The 24381-nt window shown below is 39.5% G+C and overlaps 1 protein-coding gene across 4 annotated transcripts in view; it reads right to left on the bottom strand.

Annotated features, from left to right (window-relative positions):
• sptbn2 (spectrin, beta, non-erythrocytic 2) overlaps positions 1-23183 on the bottom strand; it is a 36307-nt gene extending 13124 nt beyond the window's left edge. Inside the window, exons 1-12 of one of the 4 annotated variants that reach the window (XM_084564648.1) lie at positions 22219-23183; positions 17093-17209; positions 4640-4791; positions 4204-4377; positions 3812-3903; positions 3553-3633; positions 2517-2632; positions 2077-2189; positions 1803-1990; positions 1576-1693; positions 438-596; positions 54-356 (exon numbers count right to left, since the gene is read on the bottom strand). In XM_084564648.1, the coding sequence (XP_084420774.1) occupies positions 54-356; positions 438-596; positions 1576-1693; positions 1803-1990; positions 2077-2189; positions 2517-2632; positions 3553-3633; positions 3812-3903; positions 4204-4377; positions 4640-4791; positions 17093-17209; positions 22219-22375 (1770 nt within the window). In that variant the 5' untranslated portion in view covers positions 22376-23183. Of the gene's footprint in view, positions 1-53; positions 357-437; positions 597-1575; positions 1694-1802; positions 1991-2076; positions 2190-2516; positions 2633-3552; positions 3634-3811; positions 3904-4203; positions 4378-4639; positions 4792-17092; positions 17940-22218 lie in introns of those variants that run through there. The other 3 variants (XM_084564649.1, XM_084564646.1, XM_084564647.1) reach the window with 3 other exon arrangements.
• Positions 23184-24381: the final 1198 nt, after the last annotated feature.

Genomic DNA, 24381 nt, shown 5'->3' with positions numbered 1-24381 from the left:
AGTCAAAACACTGTGAGCACTGTTAAAGTTGTGTAAACATTTCTTTGCGTTACCTTCTCATCTGCCATCCAGTCCATGATATAGCGCATCTCCTGGAACAGTCTCTGTAGGTCACGATGGGCATTCAGACGCTCTCTACGTGCAGCCAGGAGCTCTTTTAGGTATTCCCAGAGTCGCAGCACATTATCCCTTCGTGCGATTATACGTCGCACATCATGGTATCCTTCTGCTTCCAGTTCTTTGGCAACAGCCTCCACAGCAGCCACACGCTCCCAATACGCCCCAATGTCGGTCTCAATTGCCTCGTGTTTACGGGTGGCAGCTTCCACTGCTCCCAAGTCAGTTCCAAAGTTATCCTAATTACAGAGAAATAGCCTTGTAAATCCATTCATTGTATTCAAACCAAGGATTCAAATCCAACTGGAGCTACAATTTACCTGAGACACCAGCCTCTGGTTCTCACTCAGCCATGTCTCCCGCATAGCTGCTTTACGATCAAATCGTGCAGCGAGCATCTCCAGTTTCTCCTGGCGAATCAGCTCATTTCTCAGTGCCAGCTCGCGTTCATGTTCTGCCTTTTCCAGTCTTTCCCATGCCTGTGACACAGCAGAAAACACAGAAAGCCTGTATCATCAAGCAAAATTGTGTTCATGAAATTAATGATTTTGGAAAACTTACTTTTAAATAGGCAAGATGATTTAGCCCAAAACCCACTTGTATAACAGACTGATTGCATCACAACAGAAAATCTGGGTTTCAAATGTTTAGATGACAGGGTGTACCGTAAATTCCGGACTATAAGCCGCTACTTTTGTCACTTGCTTTGGACCCTGCGGCTTATACAACGGCGGATGGATTTTTACAGCTAACGGTCACCAGGGGCGCACTATCATGTCATAGACGATGACACGAGGATTAAGAACTGACTTTTCTGGTATAGTAGGCTGGTTATTTTGATACAGTAAACGGCCGTGTTACTGCACCTTTACTGCACCTTTACTGCTGTGTTGGCTGTTTTCGAAAAAGATGCTGGTTATTTTGTTGAGCAGTCGGGTTACTGCACTTTTGCTGCCGTGTTACAGGCAAGCACTTTTACAAACAAATTAAATTTAGCCATTTAACGTTATCGCCTCATCAAGCGTTGTAAGCTTTGTTTTTTGTTATACTGCACTACTACGGTACTATGACTGCAGGAAGTGCTAGGAGCGCACCGTTGTATTATTTGTGCACTGCACGAATGCTGTTTGTAATGTCAAAGATGTGAAAGTCTGATCGATTGATTTTTTGTTTGATTGATCGAAAGATTTATGTTTGTCAAATGTAAATAAATGGGACGCTTTGCGTTTCCAAACAGTCATTTCTGTCCCGACAATCCCCTCCGTGGTAGAAGAAACCCTTACGGTAATTAAACATTAAAACACCAGCGGTTTATAGTCGGGTGCGGCTTATAGTCGGGTGCGGCTTATATATGGCACAATCTGTAGTTTCCCCAAAATTTAGCTGGTGCGGCTTATATTCAGGTGCGCCTTATGGTCCGGAAAATACAGTATTTTAGCTGTTTCTAACAACCCATACCTTATTGATGTCAGAGATAAGTTTGCCCTCTCTTGGCATGTAGACTTTCTGATTGTTTGCCCTCATCTTGCTTTGGATAGTAAAGAGGAGAACCTCCAGGTTTCCTTTCTCTGTAAATCTGTGGAGACAAGACAGCGCAGCTGTTTCTACATGATGTAAGGTTCACATTTAGAATCCTAGTGGACATGAAGCTTTGCCTTGGGTCAGTTAAGCCAGCTGGTACTCACTTGGGGGGTTTCTCCACAGTCCTGTAGGAGTTGAAAGCCTGGAGCTGATTCTGCACAGCAGTGAGTGAGTTAGCTAGTTGCCGATCATTGAGCGTCACTATGGTCTGCTCAATCCATTGCAGCAGCTCTGAGGCCAGAGTCTCATACTTCTCAATCAGCTGGTCAGCCTCAATAGCATAGTCAAGCACCTGCGGCCGAGAGTAAAAATTATGAATCAAGCCAAATGGTGGGCAAAGTCTCGGAGCACACAATCTCACACATACAAACAGCTAACCTTGCCAATTCTCTTGCCCTCTACAGCCAGAGCTTTCATCTTGGAGAAGTAATGGTAGTAGGTCGCCACATAGGTAATGATGGACTTTTCATCAGGCTGATCAACATTGACATCTAGGAAAAAAAAAAAAAAGAGAGACCATGATCCATCTGCGTCACCATTTTAATATGGTAAATATTGTTATTGATCAGACTTTATTATTCATTTTCAAATTAACACTATTAAAACAAATCGAGGCTTGTCAAAATGTCTTCATCTTTGAACATGCTTTTTGTGATATCAGTAGCCGACATGTGATGTAGTGTTGTCTGAGCTATAATTAATTGAAGTAATCCTATATAGCCTAACACAGGTCAATCTGTTTTGGGCTTAGTGCCTTCAGGCCATCAATGCGATTTACAGGAGTGCTTCAGATTTTTGTGGCGTCTTTATCCACTCACCTTCTGGGTCCAGCAGCTTGGTAAGCCCCAGTTCCTTCTCAGACACATTGAAAGCATTCTGGAGATTGTAGTGTGCATTGGACCTCTTCAGGTTGTCAAACTCAATCAGGTCTGGTCTGCAGAGGGTGGGGAATATTTGCAGTTTCAATAACAATATATTGCAAACAAGAGCAGGGTACAAGTGAACAGCATCGAAAAAAGGTAAAGACATCTTAATGAAAACTAAAGGGTTTTTTAAGGAATTTTTTTTCTCCCTTTTCATTATTATCAGTAGTATTAGTAGTACGTAGTAGTAGTAGTAGTAGTAGAGGAGTATACAGTTAGTTTGGAGATCTGTTTACCATTAAAACCTTAAGACTAATAAGAATGAATTAACATTTAAAATGTAAAAGAATGTGGACATTCAGATTTTGAACTATATACTGTCATTTTACATTCTAATGAGTGATGATTTGGAGCAAGGGAAAAAAACTCTTTGCATATTGTAATAGCCTACATTTCAGCCTAAATGCTCTTTTACTGAACTTCCCAGTGAATCAGTAACTTCAGTGAAAGCAAGGTTGGCAAACATGTATCAGATATCATCTCACTGTATGAAGTATGGAGTTGAGATTCCACCTCTGGATTTCAATTAACTGCTTCACTTAAATTCATTTTAAGTTATTGATGATCTTGTTACCAGCAGGGTGTGCAACTGAGTTACCAGTCATGGCTCCTAAAATAAGTGGGTTATTATTTCTGTGATCTAGGACATCTTACTCCTGATTTTATTTTCATCTTTTTAGCTATACTGCAGAGTGAAGAATGGGAGGAGCAGTAGGAGACCTAAATAGATTAGGGGATAAAACACCTCAGAGAAGGTTAATGGTACTGCGACAGGTGCTCCTCATTAGGCAAAAAAAACTATATAATATCTAAGATTTCTCACTTTAAAGTAAAAGACAAATGTTAAAATCAATGATATCTTATAGTATATGCCTAAGAGGAGTCATTTTATTATAGTAGGGAACATCAAGTGCAGAAAGAAGTCAATGACCTGTGTTTGTGCACAATGGCATTGAACGCCAGACCATCTCTCCAGCTGGTAGTGAAGTTGTGAATGTTGACATTGGGATACCTGCAGATTCAAGATTAGAACTCATTAATCATTAGCTCATCACAGAAAGATTCAATCAAGTTTAATCATTAATAGCATGTATGGTCAAATATCCTGTATACTGTATATATTAACAGTATTTATCCTGTGTGATTTAGCCTCCCCTTCATCCCTCTTCAACTATTCATTCCTTTCTCACCCCGCAGTTTTCATTTGGCACCAAAGCAGCAGGGCATCTTTAGCTGATTTTTTCTCCTTGTTGTCTTCTGTCTCCACACTGATGTCTTGAATCTGTCAGAGAATGTATTTAGATACAGATATTTTTACACAATTCCTAGATGTTATAAATGATCTGTAAGTAAACCATATCACAATTCAGTTAAAAACATTAAGTAATGGCAATAAGTGCCAGTTAATAATAGGAATAAAAATGGAGCAACGTTAATGATCCTCATTTTTGTGAGTTTGCCTGAGGGCAGGCTGGGCTACATGCAGAGAACCCAATGCCCAAGTCATGCTTGGTCTTTGAAAGAGGTTGAGCAACATGGTTATTGGGCTGAGAGGGGAAATCACCTCTATTTTATACGTTACCTGGAAGCGAAGGATGATGGTCCAGATGAGACCCAGGGTGAGACGGTGATTCCCATCTACAATGTCATGTGAGCCCATGTTTTCTAGATGGACTTTTTGCTCTTTGAGAAACTGCAGGGCTTTATCAACATTTTCCAGGCAGTGGATACGCATACGGCCCTTAGTGGGTTTTGGCTATGGGGAACAGAAGAAACAGAAACAAACCTAGGTTGACAGTGCTGAACAAAGTAATCACAAAACACATAAGGAGGAAAGGAGGGAGATGTAGCTAGAATATAAAAACAGAAAAACAACTCAAAATGGGAGAACTAAGTCACACAAAAAGAAACGAGAAATGAAGCACATGATTTCTCCTTCCTCCTGACTTGTGGAAGGTCATGCTAAGGTTGCAGGTCATGGTTTGAACAGAAATGGGTGGTGTCTATGCAATACTGACCAGCTGTTCTCCTGAGAGCACTTCCAGGAGGCGGATAAGCATGCGGCCATCCCGCAGGTCTGTGTACAAGTCACCTATGCGACAGGTCACTCGGCCTAAGTGAGAGTTTACCCATTTGGTGAAGGTCTTCTTTTGTACTGCTTCACGCTCATCTGCAAAGGATAAAAGGAGAGGGAGGTTAATGTCACATTATGCAAATATTATAACTGACTAAGCTAACTGAGGCCTCAATAAATATTTACAGGAAATCAATTTTGCTCTAAACAAACTCCAATGTAGATCGTTGCAGACGGCAGACAGGTGACTGGAAATCACAAGGACTTAAATCTGTTTCACAGATAAGCTATGTCATTATGTCTTCAGGATCACTGTATTGACAGCTTAGAGGGAAGTTTTCACTCTTCATACTAAAGCCGACTGTTGGCTCTACTCGTGTGTATTTTTAACTGCTCTGATTATGTAAGTTTAGAAAAGAAACATGACAATGGAAAATTGCACATTAAGGCTGTGATATTCAGTGATTTTTTTTTGGTATTACTTTCGAAGAGCAGCATTAAAAAAAGAATCACAATAAATTAAGCTGTAACAGCAGCTCAGACATATGGACTGGGGGAGTAAGAAGCTAATCCTGCTCCACCACCTAACAAGGTGACCTCATTTCTAGGATACAAGGTCTCCCTGCCTTTTGAAATGACTATTCTAGCACTGTACCTACTGCACAGCACCTAACACAGAACAACTCTGAAGAAGACATAAAATAGATCAGAAAAGCAGCTCTGTACTCATGAGTTAAACAGGATGAGGGAATCCAGCATTAACTGAAATGTAATGGTGGTGGGGACAAAATCATGTATTATAAATTTTTGGACCTTTTGCGCCTTTATTGTACAGTCATCACTAGAGAAAGACAGGAAGTAATGGGGTGAGACAGAGATGACGTGGCAAAGATCAAGGCTATATCCTCGATTTATGGGGCACCACACAACCAGGTGATCCATCAGGGCACCTCCAAATATTCTTTTAAGCCAATACAGATCATTCATTGTTAACAAACCAAACCATAATTCAACACACTGAATATGGATGTTTAAAAAGTGTTTAGCACTCATATGCTCATATGCTTATAGCTTCTTTACTCCTGAGCAGCGTAGCCACAACATGTCGAAATTTGCAACAGAGTAGCCTTGAGGGATCAAGGAATCCACCAACCTGGACAAGTTTTGCTATTTTGACTAGAAACTCCCCCGTGCCAAATGTGGTCCCTCTCTTCTTGGGTATTATAATAATCCACATACAAGCATTTAAACTTTCTAAAGGGTCTTGGCAGCATGGTTGGTTTGACAGCATGTATTCCTTCTAAATTCAATTTCATTATTAAAGCTGAGAATAACAAACCAAAAGCCAGGTTCAAATATCAAGTTCATGTAGGGCACTGTGAAGGTCACCATGTTTAAAATAGTCATTAAAAGACCCGTATACTAATACTGTAATAAAAAGAGAATCTATAATAAACTACTAAATTATTACAGTTTTTAGTTGATTGTTTATTTCATTATTAGACTAACACCAAGTTTCTCCAAAACCTCAGTAAGTACCGTATTTTTCGGACTATAAGTCGCACTTTTTTTCATGGTTTGGCTGGCCCTGCGACTTATACTCAGGTGCGACTTGTATATTAAAATATATAATTTCACGTGTTCGTTATTTTCACACTGACAGCCGCGAGAGGGCACTCTAGGCTTGTGTGCCAGTATCTGCTACTCCTTTTACTCCTGCGTAATAGCGGCGGCACGCCGTCTACCTCCAAAGTTCGCGGAGTTGCTTAGAAGTGACACAGAGGATGAAGAATTCAATGGATTTAGTGATTTGGAGTGAGATCGAGAGTTTGGTAAACTTGTTATGTTATGTTGTTTATGCTATAGTTATCTGAATAGCTGTTAACATACCAGACACCTATTCAGCCCGTTGTTCTATTGTTAGTACTATAACTTGCCTTTCAAGATGAAATGTGTTCTTGGTCTTCGATTTTATCAAATAAATTTTCCCCAAAAATGCGACTTATAGTCCAGTGCGACTTATATATGTTTTTTTCTTCTTCATTATGCATTTTTTAGCTGGTGCGACTTATACTCCGGAGCGACTTACAGTCCGGAAAATACGGTAATGTGAGATAAACAAGACGAGGTAACCAAAGACAGTCAATTATGTAATCAACCACTATCAACTGTCAGCTAGTATTTTGAAATCTCACTAGTCTTTTAGGGTGGAGTAACACCACAGGACGTAACATTTGATCTGTTGCAAGTTGAATGGGCTTCGCTCTATGCCTACACTCAACATAGGTTCCATTTTGAAATAAAGTTACGATTACAGTTTTGTGTGTAATGTTGTGTTTTTCGTAACAAATTGAAAGCAATCGGAAATTCTAAAACAAATGTCCCTCACAGCAGTTTTCAGTTCTCATTAAAATTAGATACTCAGATACCCTCACAGCTGTAACTACTGTATTCTGTATTCCTTGTTTATTCTATGAAAGTACCTTGTATTGTGGAGTTCTTGACCTCTACCTCCAATGTGCATGAACAGGTTTGCAAAATGTATTACCGTTTTAACTAACGTTCTCCGAAGAATTCTTGTTTTCAGCATAAGCTAACAGCAGAAGGCCACACCTATCAGACCTTATGTTTCTTTGTTGATACTCACATTTCAGTATCTTTTGTGGCCATCTCACAGTCATGAAATGAAAATCACAATGCCACAAACCATCACTAAGACGTGTTTGCTGTAAGCTTATTTCAGTGATAAAATGCCAGTGAACTACAGATTACCTTTCCTTCTCTCATATTTCCCTTAAGAGTATCATCCAGTAAAGTCAGGAATAGGAAAAGCAGAATATCTTTTATTTAGATGTTTGTCTGCCAATGTCTACACTGCAGCTGAGGGCAAGAAGACAACTTGTGGGAGAAGAAAACACGATCAATGAATGTAGTAGACAAAAATACAGTGACAATGGACTTGTTTTCTCTGCACTATACAGTGTTTGGAGAATTTACTCCTTATGTGTCACCCTGTCCTACCTCTCTCTGTCCTGCTTAATGGTTTGGTAACAATTGCAGAGGACACATCCATTACAGACTGTTCAAGAGCTGATAAGTAGTATAAGTATGTGTCAAACATACAGTACAATGAGATGGATAGGTTGTTCTAAGATTACCACCTGACCATGGCAACTATGCAGACAGACCACACCAAGAGATTATATTGCAAAAACAGGTGCAAATCCTACACCTACATGAATTAATACACTTTTCATCCTCAATTAACATATTTCGTGCAATGGAAGGAGTTCTAAACCACCTGGACCCTTCATAGCACTCCATCAATTTGGCCTTTACAGTAGAGAAGCTGTTTTGACAGTGTGAGGAAAAAGATTGGCTGTTGTGATAAGTCAAAAACTGAGCTATTTGGGGAGAATTCCAGCACTATGTCCGGGAAAAAGCAGGCACTCTTCAACACCTGACTAACGCCACTGAAAAGGGGGTGGTGGCATTGTGCTATCGGGGTGCTTCTCAGAGGCAGGGACAGGGAGATTCACTAGAATTAAACAGACTGCCTAAATCCAGATGTGCAGAGCCTGAAGAGACTTATCAAGACAATGAACTGTAAAGGATGCCAAATAGACTTCTACAAGGTGCTGAATTAAGGCTCTAAATTTTTTTTTTTTTTTGTCATTTGTCATTATGAGTTATTAGATGTAGACAGAGGCAAAAAGCAAATTCTATTAATTTCCAATCTGCAATTGGAATGAATTTTACCATTTGTAATCAGACAGCTATTCAGACACTCCTACTTATGGTTACTCCCAGGTGGTTTTCTACATACTGCAATAGGATGTACAGGTCGGTTGGAGTTGTGATGTGAGTTATGAGTTTTACCATTCTACATTTCAGGAATAGACCGACTAAACTGGCTTTGTCCCTCTCTTCCTGTCTTTGTCAAACATCACTCTGAAAAATTATTTAATTATTAAAAGGACAACTAATCAGTTTGAAGCTGTTTAATGAGCCAGCAGATGTGGATTTAACTTAAAGGAGCCTACATTCCTCCTGAGACTTGTTCATGTTGTGACAGCACCCAGCTTTTAGGAGGAGGCAGTAGGGCAGTGGGCAGGGATCCTAAAGAAGAAACACAGCTACCATGCTGGTGCTACACTCCTAATAACAAGGTTACTGAACAAGAATTCAAGACAGACAAATACACACATCAGTCTCTGGCATGTTTGCTTATTTATAACAAGGGAACACGAACTGGTCATCAGCTGTGGTTATGGCAGATGTTTTCTCTAACCATGTGACATTTGTGGATTGTGTCGTTAGTGTGTAGGAGGATATGCCAAGGTTTGTCGAAATGGTGTTATTTTTTACCTACTTGTAAGACTGTACTGCCCCAACAACAGGAAGCTTGATAGTGTTCAATTTTAACAGAACATATACTGATGGATTAAGGTATAAAAAGATAAATGTAACACAAACTATGCCTTCAACGTTGATGCCAGATGTCTCACGTAATGCAAAATACCGGCCAAGCATGTCAGCATTGTTACACAATAACACAACAGACAACAAGAGAGACTAGTGGGAATACTTGGGCTTTAGAAGTTAAGTGCACTGACTACTGGTTAGTCTTGCATAATCTTTGCCTTGTTACAAAGACTCCCACTGAAATGACTGTCCACACCAGCCATACATATAAACTAATTGCTTTCTCACAATAAATCCAATGTGCCAAAAGGGGATATCAGGTGATGACACCATGTTTAATATACTTCTGTTGAAAGCAAGTATACACCTTCCAATATGGATTCATCAACTATTAAAACATGTTAAACCGTACTCCCTACCACTAAATTACTTTACAGTATGTACTCTGTAAATATACTCTTATTTGAGTTTCACAAATTTACATTCAAAGGGGTTGTAAAAGTCCCAACTATCCTAGCTTTGTGTGCAAGCTAGAAAAACAAGTGATTCTTTTTTTTTCTCCATTGTTTACTAATGGAAGATTAAAATTAGTGGTTAGTTTCAAACGCATATTTGGGCATGTCCAGTCACTCTGAACATGTTTGTGTCTGGGGGTAAGCTTTAAGTATATGTCAGAGTGAGGGAGTAGGATGAGGGCCTGTCTCGGCCAGTGTACTCTTTACAATTGGAGGTAGTGAGGTTTAGCTTGCTGCTGCTTTCCTATTTTAGCATCAAACAAACTTGGGTACTGCTGATAACGATGATTATCTGCAGGTAATCCAAGCAAATATGCCGCCAGGCTTAATCCTGTCTGTGTAGCTTATAGTGGCTAGAATCATGTTTGGGGATAACATGAAGACAGTTACAACACCAGCACTGGGCAGAGGCTCACAGACATTTTGAAGAAAGCAATATCATATGTATGCCACACAAAATCACATATACGCGTGTAGTCATTGCTGAGCAGTGACCTTGATCAGTTTGTTTCTAACTTCTTCATACTGCACAAATTTCGAACATTTTAAAAAGTGTATGACTTACAGTAGGCTGGATGGTAGCTAGGGCTCAGTACACAAGCAGGTAATCATTAGATCAGGTCTCAAAAATTCCAAAGATCACTGATAAATAAATGCAGACTTTAAAAGCAATGTTCAAATTCTACTAAAGCATAATTTTTCCTGTACAAGCTCATCTCATTGACAGAGATGTTCGGTGTGTGTTGCTGTATACACAACACTGGGCAAGTACAAAATGTCAGCACTGCCCTTTACCCAGTGGCAAAGCCCTGTCACAGTCTGTTGGCACATCACAGAAATAATAATAAGCGTTACGGGGGGGGGGGGGGGGGGTTCCTTCTGTTCCTCACCATCTTCTCAGTGAATTCTGCATCCCTCCATGCAACTCACTCCATCCATAAAAAACTTTCCATAGTAAGCACTTCACACATAAAACAAAAAATGAATAAGGCAATGACCAACCCTTTACTTTTGTCTTGCTTTATATCTTACCCTGATTATGCCATCCTCCTTAACCTGGTTTCCTTTCAAGCTAAGCTGAAATGTCCTTGATTCTTTAAACTCAACATCCTGCCCATCACACCCTGAGCATGCATTATCAGTGCTTTTGGTTACTCCCTCCTTAGAAAGAATGAATGACTCTGTCTGCTTTAATGACCTTCACTTGGACATTCCCACACAGCCAAAATTATCATATTGTGCCAAATGATACAGAGATAGATGCTCATCAATGGGAGGCTCACCTTTCTCGTGTTTTTAGGTCTGCTCTTACTGAGCTGGAAAAAGTATACATAAAAACAATTACATATTGCAACTATAGCAAACTAATATTGTAAATTTTGCCATAAATACAGCATGTATGTTTATAAGTATTCATATATGGATCTTTTTTATTTGGACACTTAATAACTGCCATGCTTCATATATGTTTATGCAATTCTGAATGCATATGTCTCCTGGTAACTCTGTATGGAATCCATCCATTATATTAATAACACGTGTGTAGGGACTAGGGGTTAATACAGGTAACCCCTACAGTAATAAAGGTAAATTTAGTGTCTCTAAATCAGGTGTACCAACAATCCATCCATCCATCCATCCTAAATAAATAAATAAATAAATAAATAAGATGGTCCAGGTGGCAAAGTATACAACAATAACAATTGTACTTAGGCACAGTAAACACATCGATACTTGTTCTGCTAGATCTTAGTGCTGCATTTGACACTATTGATCACAACAGTTTACTACAGAGACTTGAAAGTTGTGATCAAGATTAAAGGAACTGCACTGAATCCTTTCTGTTAGACAGTCTAGTTTGTCCAGTCAACAATTATTCTTCTGTTTATATAAAAGTAAGTTACGGAGTTCCTCGGGGTTCTGTGCTAGGGCCAATACTCTTCACATTATGCTTCCTTTAGGCAATATTATTAGGAAACATGGCATAAACTTCCATTTCTACGCAAATGACACCCAGCTATATTTATCCATGATAAATGGTTAAACTCCAAGCATGCCTTAAAGACACAAAGGCTTGGATGACCCTTAATTTTCTACTTTTTAACTCGGACAAAACAGAAGTCATCGTATTTGGCCCAAAACATCTAATCCCTTAAAGGCATAGCTCCACCATATCTTAAAGACCTCATTGTACCATATTATCCAAACAAATCACTTCGATCTCAAAGTGCAGGGCTACTTGTGGTTCCTAGAATTTCAAAAAGTAGAATGGGAGGTAGAGCTTTCAGCTATGAGGCTCCTCTCCTGTGGAACCAGCTCCCAATTTGGATTCAGGAGGCAAACACCCTCTCTGCTTTTAAAGCCAGGCTTAAGGCTTTTGAAAAAGGTTATAATTAGGGCTGGACTGAACCATCCCATAGTTATGCTGCAATAGGCCTAGGCTGCTGGGGGGACGATGCACTGAGCACATATCCTCTTCTCTCTTGCACCAATCCTCTCATTTATTTTCTCTGGCACTGAGCTCCTGTCCTCTACTTTCTTATCCAATTTCTTCTCTATCATTCGTAATGCAATTTTGTGCTACTACTGTATAGCATGTTGACTGCTGTACTCAATCACCACGTTATTCCATCAATGGATTTTTTTCTTCCCTGATGGCATTGGCATAGTCCAAGAGGACAATGCCAGTGGTTGAGGGAGCATGAGACATCATTTTCACACATCGATTGGCCACCACAGAGTCCAGACTTTAACCCCATTGAGAATCTTTGGGATGTGCAGGAGAAGGTTTTGCACAGTGGTCAGATCTTGGTGAAAAATAATGCAACACTGGATGGAAATAAATCTTGTGACATTGCAGAAGCTTATCGAAACAATGCCACAGTGAATGCGTGCTGTAATCAAAGTTAAAGGCGGTCCAACGAAATATTAGAGTGGGTGCCCTTTTTTTTTTTTTGCTCATGCAGTGTATGATACCTCTTATATTCTCAAACTGTGATGCAACATCATCAGATATATCTTGTTTGTATCACCATCAGATTGTACATGTACGCTTGTAGTCAGATGTGTGTATCTATGACAGATGTATGTTTACCTCGTTCCTCCTGTCCGCTCTTTTCTCTTTCTTTTCTGTCTCTACCCGGCCAGCGTTAGGCAGATACGTCCCTCCATATGAGCTGTGTTCTGCTCAAGGTTTCTTCCTGTTAAAAGGGAGTTTTTCCTTCCCACCGTCGCCTTCATGCTTGCTCTGGTGGTTTCAGGCTGGGTTTCAGACCGGATTTTGTAAAGCGTCTTGAGACAATTTGTATTGTTATTGACACTATATAAATAAAATTGAATTGAACGGAATGGGGTGGCTGTGGCTCAGTAGGTAGAGCGGGTTGTCCACGAACCAGAGGGTTCGATCCCCGGAATGTGCCACATGCCGAAGTGTCCCTGAGCAAGACACTGAACCCCCAGTTGCTCCCAGTGTATGGCACTGGTGTGTGAATGTGTGAGTGCTTGTGTGAGCGAATGGGTAGATGTGTCTGTGACTGTAAAGCGCTTTGAGTACCAATAGGTAGAAAAGCGCTATATAAAAGCAAGGTCATTTACCAATGTAATTGCATGTAATCAATTTTACACAGTCTGGAAACACCCTCAAGAATCCAGTCCGTGGCAATTAAGTGTTTGTCTATGAGAAGTTAAAGTGTAGAACAAAGGCACTCATGAAGTACTTGTCACATATTAGAGAGAAGAAATGTTCAATAGTCAAAAGCAAATTGTTCTTTGGTTAGTGGTTACCATTCTTGACTCTTACCAATGGGTGATTGAGCTGAGAGTCAGCTATGTGGTGTAGGGTCACATGAGAAATGCAAACAATGACATCAAACCATAGTAGGGAAGTTTCAAGCGAAGCTGGTATCTGTAAATAATTCAATTCAGTTCAATTCAAATTTATTTATATAGTGTCAATAACAATACAAATCGTCTAAAGACGCTTTACAAAACCCGGCCTGAAACCCCCAGAGCAAGCCTGAAGGCGACGGTGGCAAAGAAAAACTCCCTTTTAACAGGAAGAAACCTTGCTCATATGGAGGGACCCATCTGCCTAAGGCCAGCCGGGTAGAGACAGAAAAAAGAGAGAGTAATAATGTTGCTGCAAAAGCGGGAAAGGTGATACATGTACACAGCACTAGTGCTAGTTACAAGTCAACTCTTCAAGACTGAAATGTGATTTCCCCAAAGACATGTTTCATACTTTCAAACAAAAGCCAAAATATCCCTATAACTTCCAAGTAAAAATCTGCAGCAGCTATATAAAATTGTCTTAAGAAGTCAACAATTTATAATAATAAATGATTAGCAGACATACTGTAGCTACAAGGTGTTGTATCTGTTGCCACAATATTTAATTCTTAGTTCATATTATTCTGCAGGATATTGAAACTTGTGGTGTACAAAACAAAGTGAGCAAACTGACGCATACAGATGCACATGCTTGAACTTTTTTTCTCCCCATAAAAGCGGAACTGCCCTTCCTTCGCTTTCAAAGTAGGGCTGTGGTAAAACTGCCATCTTGCCACATGTGGCATGAGTTATTTTTACACTTTTAATAGTTTGAGGTTGCAAGTATAGAAGTTTTACTAACTTCAACACATTTGTTATTACAATGGCAAAAACTGACATGAAAAGAAATACCTCTATTATACTACTTTCAATTTTCCCTTTCTGAAGACAGTGAACATGCCCTTCAGTTGCATTTCACTCTGCAGCTGCGGGTGATAATGGGGAAGATAGAGGGGATTGGCCAAGGCCAACACTACGAGAAAGAAACAAGCACCTCTCAACAATAACATCTGGACAGGAAAAAATGGGTGTGAAATGCAAATAAATGTCATGAGGTCTCACAAACTGCACTTTCTTGTTACCCTTCCAAGTAGAAAGCTGTCAATATTAGCAAAACTGTACAAACAAAAAGGCACTTTGAGTGTGTGTGGTAATGAGAGACTGAGTTACAGCTGGAGGCCACTGGAGTCAGAGCTTTCACTAAGAGTTAGCAATATTAAATTACAACTTCTCAATTCATGGTGTGCTGTTAGACTTGAAATTTGACCAAAATCACCCATTGCTCTATTTCACTTTCTTTCATTTGACTTTAAAGACTGAAATGTCAGAAAAGAATGACCTCGGGAAATAAGTGGTCAAATTAAGTGCACAGCTAGTCACTACAGTGTGACATCAGAGTTAAAGCTGCAGAATATTTTTGGGTATCTTGAAGGGAAGCAAACCTTTATTGTTGTGTCAAAGTGTGTCCTATTTGAATGAAGCTGTGCAACTAATGCTTGCTGAGTGACAATCCAGCTAAAGTTCACAGCAGTGGACTCAAAGCTAGGACAGTGACCCTTTGGACCAGGCCTGCATAGTCTAACATAGCTCACACTTTGTTTGTCTGTGAATCAAAAATATGTGCATAATGTAATAGGGGCAACAGGAAAGAAAGTGTCAAGATATGCCAAAAAGACTGAAACCCTCCCTCCATCTCAATAGAGACAGTTTCTATGACACAAACCATGATGGCTAGTGTTCCATTAAACCCGTCTTCCCATTGCTGTAGTAATCTACTTACTCAGTTTAATCTTTAGCAGTTAGATATCACTTGAAAGTCACTGAATGCTGTGTGTAGTAGACTGGTATGGAAACGGTGTAAAAAGATAGAAAATGTTGACCTTCAACAAATTACATGTGAAGTGACAAATGTCTCAAATACATTTAAGTTTTCTATGTTGTTCTATGGTGTGAAGTTGTGGTATAATGACACAAAACTATTTGTGAGCACATCTTCTACTTTGTCACTCCAGCATACATCTTGATTCAACCCAAGGAAGGAGTGACACAAAGAATGAGCTGAAAGGGTAGTCAAACTGGAAAGGCAAGTGGGTGTTGCCAAAATGTGTGTGCATTTGAGTATGAGCGTATTATAGAGCAAACTTCATTAAGAATGTGTGTACACAGAGATGGAAGTACAGAGTGTACATTTTATCTGTCTTGCCTGAATTTGCCTAATTCCACAATATTTTTACTATAGGGAAGTGTGAACAAATCATGTCAGCACGAATTTTGTGACTGATCTTTGACCTCGAAATTACACAGTAAGTTAAAGGTTTTCTGCCTGACGAGTTTAAGATCTGTAGGTATGTACCCGCAGCTTCTTTGAGCATGAGGTTGCATGACTGACTCTGACAATGTTGTAAATCTTGTATATTATTTGAGAGATACGATGCCATCTAATCTGTGGATCTTATCTCAGGTGAAGAGTTGTCAGTGTGGAGATGACAACACATTTTTATTCAGACAAATCACTACATTGCTTCAGACATATACATACTTTCCGAACACCAGTCAATGAGAATATTGCTTGATATGGAACGTGAAACTCTGTTGGTCTGCTACAAGAATGTCAAACATGCAGACAAAGCAGACATGCCCCTCAAATAAACTTGAAGACGCTCTATTTCCAGACAGCAACAAAGGAGGGGCCGGAAGCTAGTAAAATACTGATCTTCATGCACAGTACCAACCGAGTTTCATACACTACTGCAAACATACACTCAACTACAGCAAATACTTTAATACCTAATGCCACGTGACTTGCGGCCATGGGGTCAAATGCTCAAAGGAACAGGCCACATGATAATACAAGAATTCTAATAGATACACAAGGTGACTCAATAAAAGCAAAAGCCTTTGCATAAAAGTGCATAAAATATATATTTATACATTTAAATATATAAATATATAGTATACAAGTATATAAGAAAGTTTACAGAAAGCTTCACTTAAGAAAGTAATTTGGTTTTGATATTCCCTTACATTTAATATTTGTATAGGATTGTTTTAGTATAGGATTTAATGACATGTTACCACATAATTTCCTGTGTCACAACCAATGGCCTCTGTGATTTCTGTGCGCCAGACCTCACAGACCTCGCAAGCTTTAGCCAGATACAGAGCTGTGCATTGTAATAAGATAAGAAAGGACAGGTGGCCTAGTGATCAGTTGCCAGACTGCCTACCTACTTTAGACCTGAGCTGAAGCCTACTGTGCTTCTACTATGGCTATCCTCATTTCTTTTCACATACAGCTCAGAAATAGTACTGAATTGAGGAAGGAATTTCTTCCCCAGGTAGTCAATTCTGCCAGAAAAAATTGCTGAACTATTTGGGAACTTATTTACGACACCTGCTGTAGGACACCACAGATGTCGAGGGTAAAACTCAAACTTAAAACTCAAGAATCGTGTCATCAACACTTTAACATCTGTTTTCATAAACCTCAGACCAACTGAAGACTTTAACCTGCCAATAGGGCAACTATATTTTTAAATGACGCAGGTAATCTAAACAAACCAGTGGTTCAACTTATATAAGTTACTGATTCAAATTCAACCAAATTTATAGACTAGTTTAACTCTTACCTTGCAGCTGTTTAAATCTTCCTTCCAGGATGTTAGAGTATTGCACTTGATTAACAAATGCTGCTGGGGACAAACAGGGCTCTCTGTCCCTGTGGTCCCACTCCATGGCCATTTTTCCTCGATCACACTGCTAAATATTCCTCTCAGGCAAATAATGAATGGGAAGTCTTCTACATACCAAAGCAGAGAAAATCCAAAAATATATCAAATCCTTTTCCAGAAGTTCTGTAAATCCAAAATGCCTTGGTTTATTCTTCCTCTTCAGATCACCTCAGCAAGGTTCAACACAAGCTTGAAAATGTTGCCGCCTGTTCTTCTGTTCATCTACTGTATGCTCCACTTTTTTCAAAGAATCATTTCAAACAAAAATCTGAAGAACAAAATGTTCTCTTGTTTCTTTCAATTCACCGTACTTGTGGCTTCGAAGAAAAGTAAAAAATCTCTAGTTGCACTCCCTCGTGCTTCGGGCTAAGAAACCCAGAGTATTCCTTCCCTCCAAACTCTGAACATGCATTTACTGGAACAGAGCACACCAAGCTAACCAGCCACGGTCGGATAGCTGTGTAAACAAAGCCTGCTGTGCCGTCTAAAAACTGTGTCATTTGCATAAGGTGTGTTTGAGGGAGGAGCACGTAGGAAGAACACGGTGGAAGGGTGAGGGGAGGGAGGAGGTGTAGAGGTGGACTAAACCATTAGAATCCTTTGCTTAGAGTAGCCTGGGGTGGATTATCTAACTCCACCTTAATTCCAGTGAGCACTGGGTTGTGGCCTACAAAGAAGGTGCATCACTAAAGTCCCTACCAGTTTGTGCAGTCTTATTCTTGTATAGTTTCTTCCTATTTCTGTCGCTCTCTTACACAACAGTTGATCACCCCTTTTCTGTACATTGGGGCTGCCTTAAGATAAGGCGTTAAGACAGGAAGGAAGTTGTTGAGAAAGCCTCAAATACACAGCAAGCACTTTCCTGCCTGAACAAGATTCAAAAATCAACTTGTGTGTCTTTCAAGCAGATGGTTAGGCAGGGGTTTGGGTGTGAGTCATAATGTTTCTAAAACAATGTAGTAGTGCACTGTTTTAACACATTAGATACCTCACTAGATTAGGTTTATGTATGGAAATGATGTCTGTCAACTTTGGCTAAGGAAACATTTCTTGTCGTTTTGTTTTATTTTGAATGGCATTTTCACTGTCATATTGACCATTTGCAAATATTGGAGCTGTGGTGGTATTTTAAAGCTGCAAAATAAATGTTTCCTACATCACTGAACAACTGGACATAATTTTATAGCAACAGCAATTAAGGGCCTGTCCACACAGAAACGCAAAAACGCAGAAACGCAAAAGTTTTGCATCGTTTTGGCCGATCGTCTACACGTATCCTGTAAACGCATAGCCCTAAAACGCACTTTTCTGAAAACGGGTCCCAGGGTGGAGAAATTCGCAAACGCAACTCTTGTGGACAGTGAAAACGGAGAAAACGATGATGTCATCACCACACCCCCGAGCAGCCTTCCACCTCCCGCAAGACGTCTCATAACAACATCAACAACAATGGCGGACTACATGCTAGTTTTCCTGCTGGAGAAGATATTGAGCCTATTAGGGTTACTAGGGCAAAATATCATGCTCGTGTGCCACCACGCTGAGCAAAAAAAGGAGATTTGTAAACAGCGCTCAAGATTTGTGCGCATGCTCCGCCTCCTCCTCTCAGTTTTTGGTGAATTTCTGAAACTGAAACAGCGCCACCTATAGGCCTGGAATATGAAGTAGCGTTTTCGGTCGTGCTGAAACGGATCTGTGTGGACGTGGATATTTCTTGAAACGATGCCATCGAAAACGGAGAGGGAAAAGATCGTTTTCGTACGTGTGGACCTGGCCTAAATGTCAATGTAGATTACTTTTATGGCTATGTTTTACAATGCAAAACCAAAAACATGAAAAAATTAAAGTAACATACACAGAAACTATGAATCAAAGGAAATTGTTAAACAGATTTTTGATGGTGAATTACCGAATGGAAGATTTACAGTTTATTGCAGCTTCTAATTGTGCATCCTGAAAAATTACTTTAAAACAGAGTTACTGATTTAATAAATGCCAAGGCAAAAATTGCACAAGACTATAAACAAACTGGGAACTAAGGTCATAGGCTTTTCTTTTTCTTTTTTTTTTTTTAGCCTGGGCCTGAGACAGGCGCATAAAACTCTTATTTTCTGATTTGCGTTTGTCCTGATGAGCTGGCAGCATCTGGATGGGTCTCATTAGAGGACCAAATGCCCCAGGCCTTCTGTGACTGGGTGTTTATGAAGAGAGGGACCGGACTAATGAGATCCAAACAGGACAGACTTCCTTCTAAGGAACAGAGACTCTGCTGTGGTCACATGCGGTGAGAAAAGTAGTAAACCACAGTCATGTCCCTTTATGATCCCACTGGGTATATATCAAACACCACAACCTCATTTAACATGAGACACAGATGTGATAGTAGCCATGTGTGTCTGGAATACACTTCTTGACATATTACATTGAGGCCGTTTCCTCCCTTTACAACCCATCAATCATTTAGATATACCAATAAATAAACATACCAAACAAGATTACCAATTACTTTATGGCTCTTGTGTAATATTAAAATAAACAGCAAAAAATTTGCCAAAGGGAAATGTGGGAGAAACTCTTGCTAACTGGGATTAATGATAATTAATTGTGGCCAAGTGTGGTGAATGAACCCAAGCAAGCAGTGTGAAAGATAGAAGCTGCTAGAGGAGTGAGCACTTCCAGAGGGGAAAGAGTAAAGATCTATTGCAAAGCATGTACATATTATCCAGCTCGCAACAAAACCCCTTCTAAGGACCCATGGAAGGACAAAAGGCTGGACCACACTCCAAACACTGGCAGTTAATATCTGATCTGAAGGAGAATCCCCCTGGAGCAAGAAGGGTAATGTCTCAAGAGAGTCCCACGTTCACTCAGGTCTTCCTAACTTTACATATACTGTACATTAAGTCTATAGATATGTTCTAAATATTTTCCAAAAACCTTTCATCTTCCAAGTCTGGAAGCCTCCATAGGTAAAAGCATGTAACTCTTGGAGTGTGAACCAGGACACCAACTGAAAAAATGCAAATTTGAACCACTTGCCTTGCAACCCACACAGTACAGGAAAGTAGATAAATGGTTATCTATGAAAATTACAATGATCTTAACACAGGGGAGGCTCTATACTGTGAAACATGCGCCACCCACACCAGATGTAAAATGATGCCACACATATTGTAAAATGTGTAAGAGGTGTGACTGAGGAAATAAGGTAATCATATTACACAGAGAAAAGCAGAGAACGTTTGATCTAGAGGAGCGTAAGTAAGTAGCACCTTACAGAATGCAGGAAGTCTTGACATTTGAGGATAAGTTGTAAAAGGTGGGCAGGAGCTGAGCCTGGGGGAAATAGCTGCTTCAGCACGTCAAAGAATGTGCACATCAAGCCCACACTTGTTAAACAAAGACGATATTACAGCCATTCACACTGGAGCACACATGTACACACACACACACATTCTGATTTGGTCACACTGGTCCAAATAGTATTACAGCATAACACAACATAATACAAGTGTAAGGCAGTAACAAGTACTTACATACAGTAGAATGTACAGTATATACGTGTACAATGAGTATTTAGTGGTTTTTTTGGATGGCATGTGGAATAAAACTAGACTGTATTTGTAAGTGAAATGAGTTTTATCTTTCAGAAATAGTTTGACTGCAGCAGTGCAGATTATCAGATCATGTGGGATTTTCTTGTGTGTGTTTTTCTGTCTGTCTCTTTATATGTGTCTTGGTCGCTGCCTGTTTCCCCCCTCTGCTGGGTTCTTTATGATACTGCAACTAGTTTTGACAATTTCTTTTAGTTTTTAGTCAGTTGATCATGAAACCATACATTCAATATGGTACTTAAATAAACGCAAATACAGGTTGTGATAAAACAGCCAAAAGGCCGTCAGGATTTACATCTAGGTCACCTAACCCTTTGCATTGTTTGGAAGGATAAGGAAGTTAAGGGCAGGCAAAGAAATAAGGCTGTCATCAAAGCAATATTAGGATTGTATCATCAAGTGCTTCCTCCTCATTAATTTCATTCAATTCTTACGCAGATGGCTCGAGCAAATAAAAAAAAAAAGAAAGAAAGATTAACTTGGATATACTTGCTCATTGGTGAACTGACTATACAGCTGCTCAGCTTTGCCCTCCTTTTGTAAGTATTTCTGTCTTGCCCTATAAAGAAAGGAGTGCGCCTTTTGGGAGAAAAGAATCAAATCAAACCTGTTCCCCAGTCTGCACAGCCTAATTAGTTTTTATGAACACTACAGCTAGTCTGGTTTTGTCTAAACTGTCATCTGTATCTCAAACTCCAGTTGCAAATGTAATTTTAAAAAAAAAAAAAAAAAAAAAAAAAAACACCATTCACTGAGCCAGAGTGCTATGTTGCCATTTTGGCAATGGACAAATATGCAAATATAGAATTTTGCTACGCATTTCTTTTGCTCGAGACAGCTGGGATAGGCTCCAACCCTTCACAGGACAAGCGGCAACACGAAATGGATGGATGAATGAATTTCTTTTGCTTGAATTATCGGTGTACAGTTTTAAGTACTTTGACAATTTTATTTGATCGTAACACAATTTACATCACACTACTCAACTTTGCATGATTAACTAAGCTAGCAGTGCAATTTTCCATAAATTATATTGTAGTTATGAGTGTAGTCATTTAGGAGTTCACTGTAACTTTGTTGTGGAGTCTGCCGCACATGCTGTTAACTATTAATCAACTATTGACACTTGAAGTTGTAATGTCACAAACCTTAAGACAAACCAACACAGCTACATTAGAACATTACATCCTCTCAATAACTATACAGCTTAATCAATGCATCTAATATCTATTAAATTGATCTGGCTTGAACAAGTGTATATGATTAACTGCAACTATAATACATGTAACATTATAGTACTATTTCCAGGAATTGGATGTGTCAGTTAAAATTAATTTAAAACTAACGATTAATGGTGCATGTTGACATCATGCAGGCATGTGCACTGATGAAGCCTGAATTGTGACATACCTGCGAGAGCCTTAATGCGAGAACGTTCAAAGAGACGTGCTGAACTGTTCTCGTTATCCCAGTCTGTCTCTGCTGCCAGGTCCCAGCGGTTGTTGATGTCATTATACTGCTGCTGGATCTCCAGGCTGTCAAAGTCTGTTGGCGAGAGTGTGCTCATGGTGTCCGGGCTGGAGGGAAACACATTCAACCTACCATTTAGACACAGAAACACAAAAGCATGTGAAAGTCAGTGTGTACATAGCAGGTATAGAAAATTGTTGTATACCAGAAGCTTCACAAGACACAGATTCAGTTTTAGTTTCTTAAACATATATAAGCAGGGACCAAGCAATGCACATCACCCACATTCTCCACTCAGACTCCCAGCTGCGCTCTAGTTGTATGTGCTCAAATGACAGTATGCAAATAGAAGCCTGGTCAGTGCAACTGCCAGAGTGTATAATAGATATAAACTTTGAGATAAGTTCAACACTTGTCATAAAGTTATTAAGTTAGTCAAACAATACTTGAATATAAGTGCGCCTGTAAGCCAGGTCCAGTCCAGAGTGATGATGGCAGAACAGCTTCCATCTAAATTAATTCAATGTTAACTTGTGCATGTGCAGAATCTATGAAGTTTAAACAAACACAAAATGACAAGATGTAAAATCCAGAAAGCAAAACAACTGCAGGCATACAGCAAAAGAAACAAAGACGCATATTGCACTAGGCCAGGGTTGTACTGACACAATTAAAAGTGCCCAAGAATGCAAATGTTTAGTATTAATGCAGCAGTAACTAAGGCTGCATGTTGATGCTGTTAAGAGATTCTCCTACTGCGAAGCGTTTCAAAAATAAGCAGTAACACGAATATGATAACAGTCAGTAATATTCACCGTTTATTTCATTTAGATATCATAGTGAGATTAGAAATAAATGGCTATCCTTTGACTAAGCATGGACTTTAACACCATTCAAAGATGACTGTAACTATTTCACAACATTACATATCTTGCATTACAAATTCGATATTCTGTCATCAAGCTGTGTTTTGATGTCCACTGTGTACAAATATTAAAAATACCATCTTGTCACCAGGGTGTTTTCTTTTTTGTCGTTAGATGCTACTACTGACAATTTCCTCAAAATATGAGATAAATAAATGTAGAGTATACAGTAAAGACAAATAGTAAGAGACTTAGTCAAAACACAGCCCTAGATCCGTACTGGTGGTCAAAAACCCACATAAGAAATCACACAGTCACTGTTCTTTCATCACTGCTAGCTATGCAACATCCCTCTCATCCTGCTGTTTGTACAAAATCAGCAGCCAGTTAGAAAAACAAGGCTGCCTAATATGCCAACAATCAGTACTTAACACACACACACACACAAGGTGGTTAGTCCCACACCATTTCTCAAGCTGGCTGAGAATGCATTTTGTCCTTTACTCAATTTAATGTTGCATGTCACAATTATTCAAATGAAATGAGAGCAAATTCTAGAAAAGACTGAAATATTGTATACTCCTAGCAATGTGTGTGTGCTTATATTTTACAGATAAGCCAAAATTGAATATTACCCTATTGTATATATTACCCTATTATTACATCAAAAACATCATAAATTCATATTCTTGTCAAGTTACCACCACAAAAAAACATTAATAATTGGTAGCATTGATGGATCCTGATTTCTCAAGCATTTGCTGTCAACTGCAGTGTGCTATTTGCATCTGCATCGAAGCAGACATCTAGTCTTTAGTATTACACTCGGACACACAATGGGGAGCATACATTAAGATTAAACCCCCTACCAGAGCGACCCATTAACTAACTGAAGCCATTACTTAAGAGCATTGAACAGATTAATAGATGAGGTTGAGCAGTCAGTTTGTTAATACCCGTTAGTTTAGCTTTGTTGTGTCTGGTAGCTGCAGCAGACATTATCAGTGAACCAGGATATGGAGATGATAGGTGAGAGACAGGACAGACAGCCAACTCTGTCCTTTGGTCCACTGTTTTGCTTAATGATGCAAATTGTAGTCCTCGCATTTAGGTAATAAAACTTTGTCCATCACACCTGGCACTAGGAGTTTATATTATACTGTCATACAGTGAGAGGGTGGAAGGCAGGGCTTCCACACTGCTACTCTAGAGGAAGTGGGCCACATCAGACATTAAT

This window comes from Chelon labrosus (assembly GCF_963514085.1).
Source record: "Chelon labrosus genome assembly, chromosome: 17".
Lineage (NCBI taxonomy): Eukaryota > Metazoa > Chordata > Actinopteri > Mugiliformes > Mugilidae > Chelon > Chelon labrosus.
The sequence above is the reverse complement of the archived record's forward strand: the minus strand, read 5'-3'. Positions and strand labels throughout refer to the sequence as shown.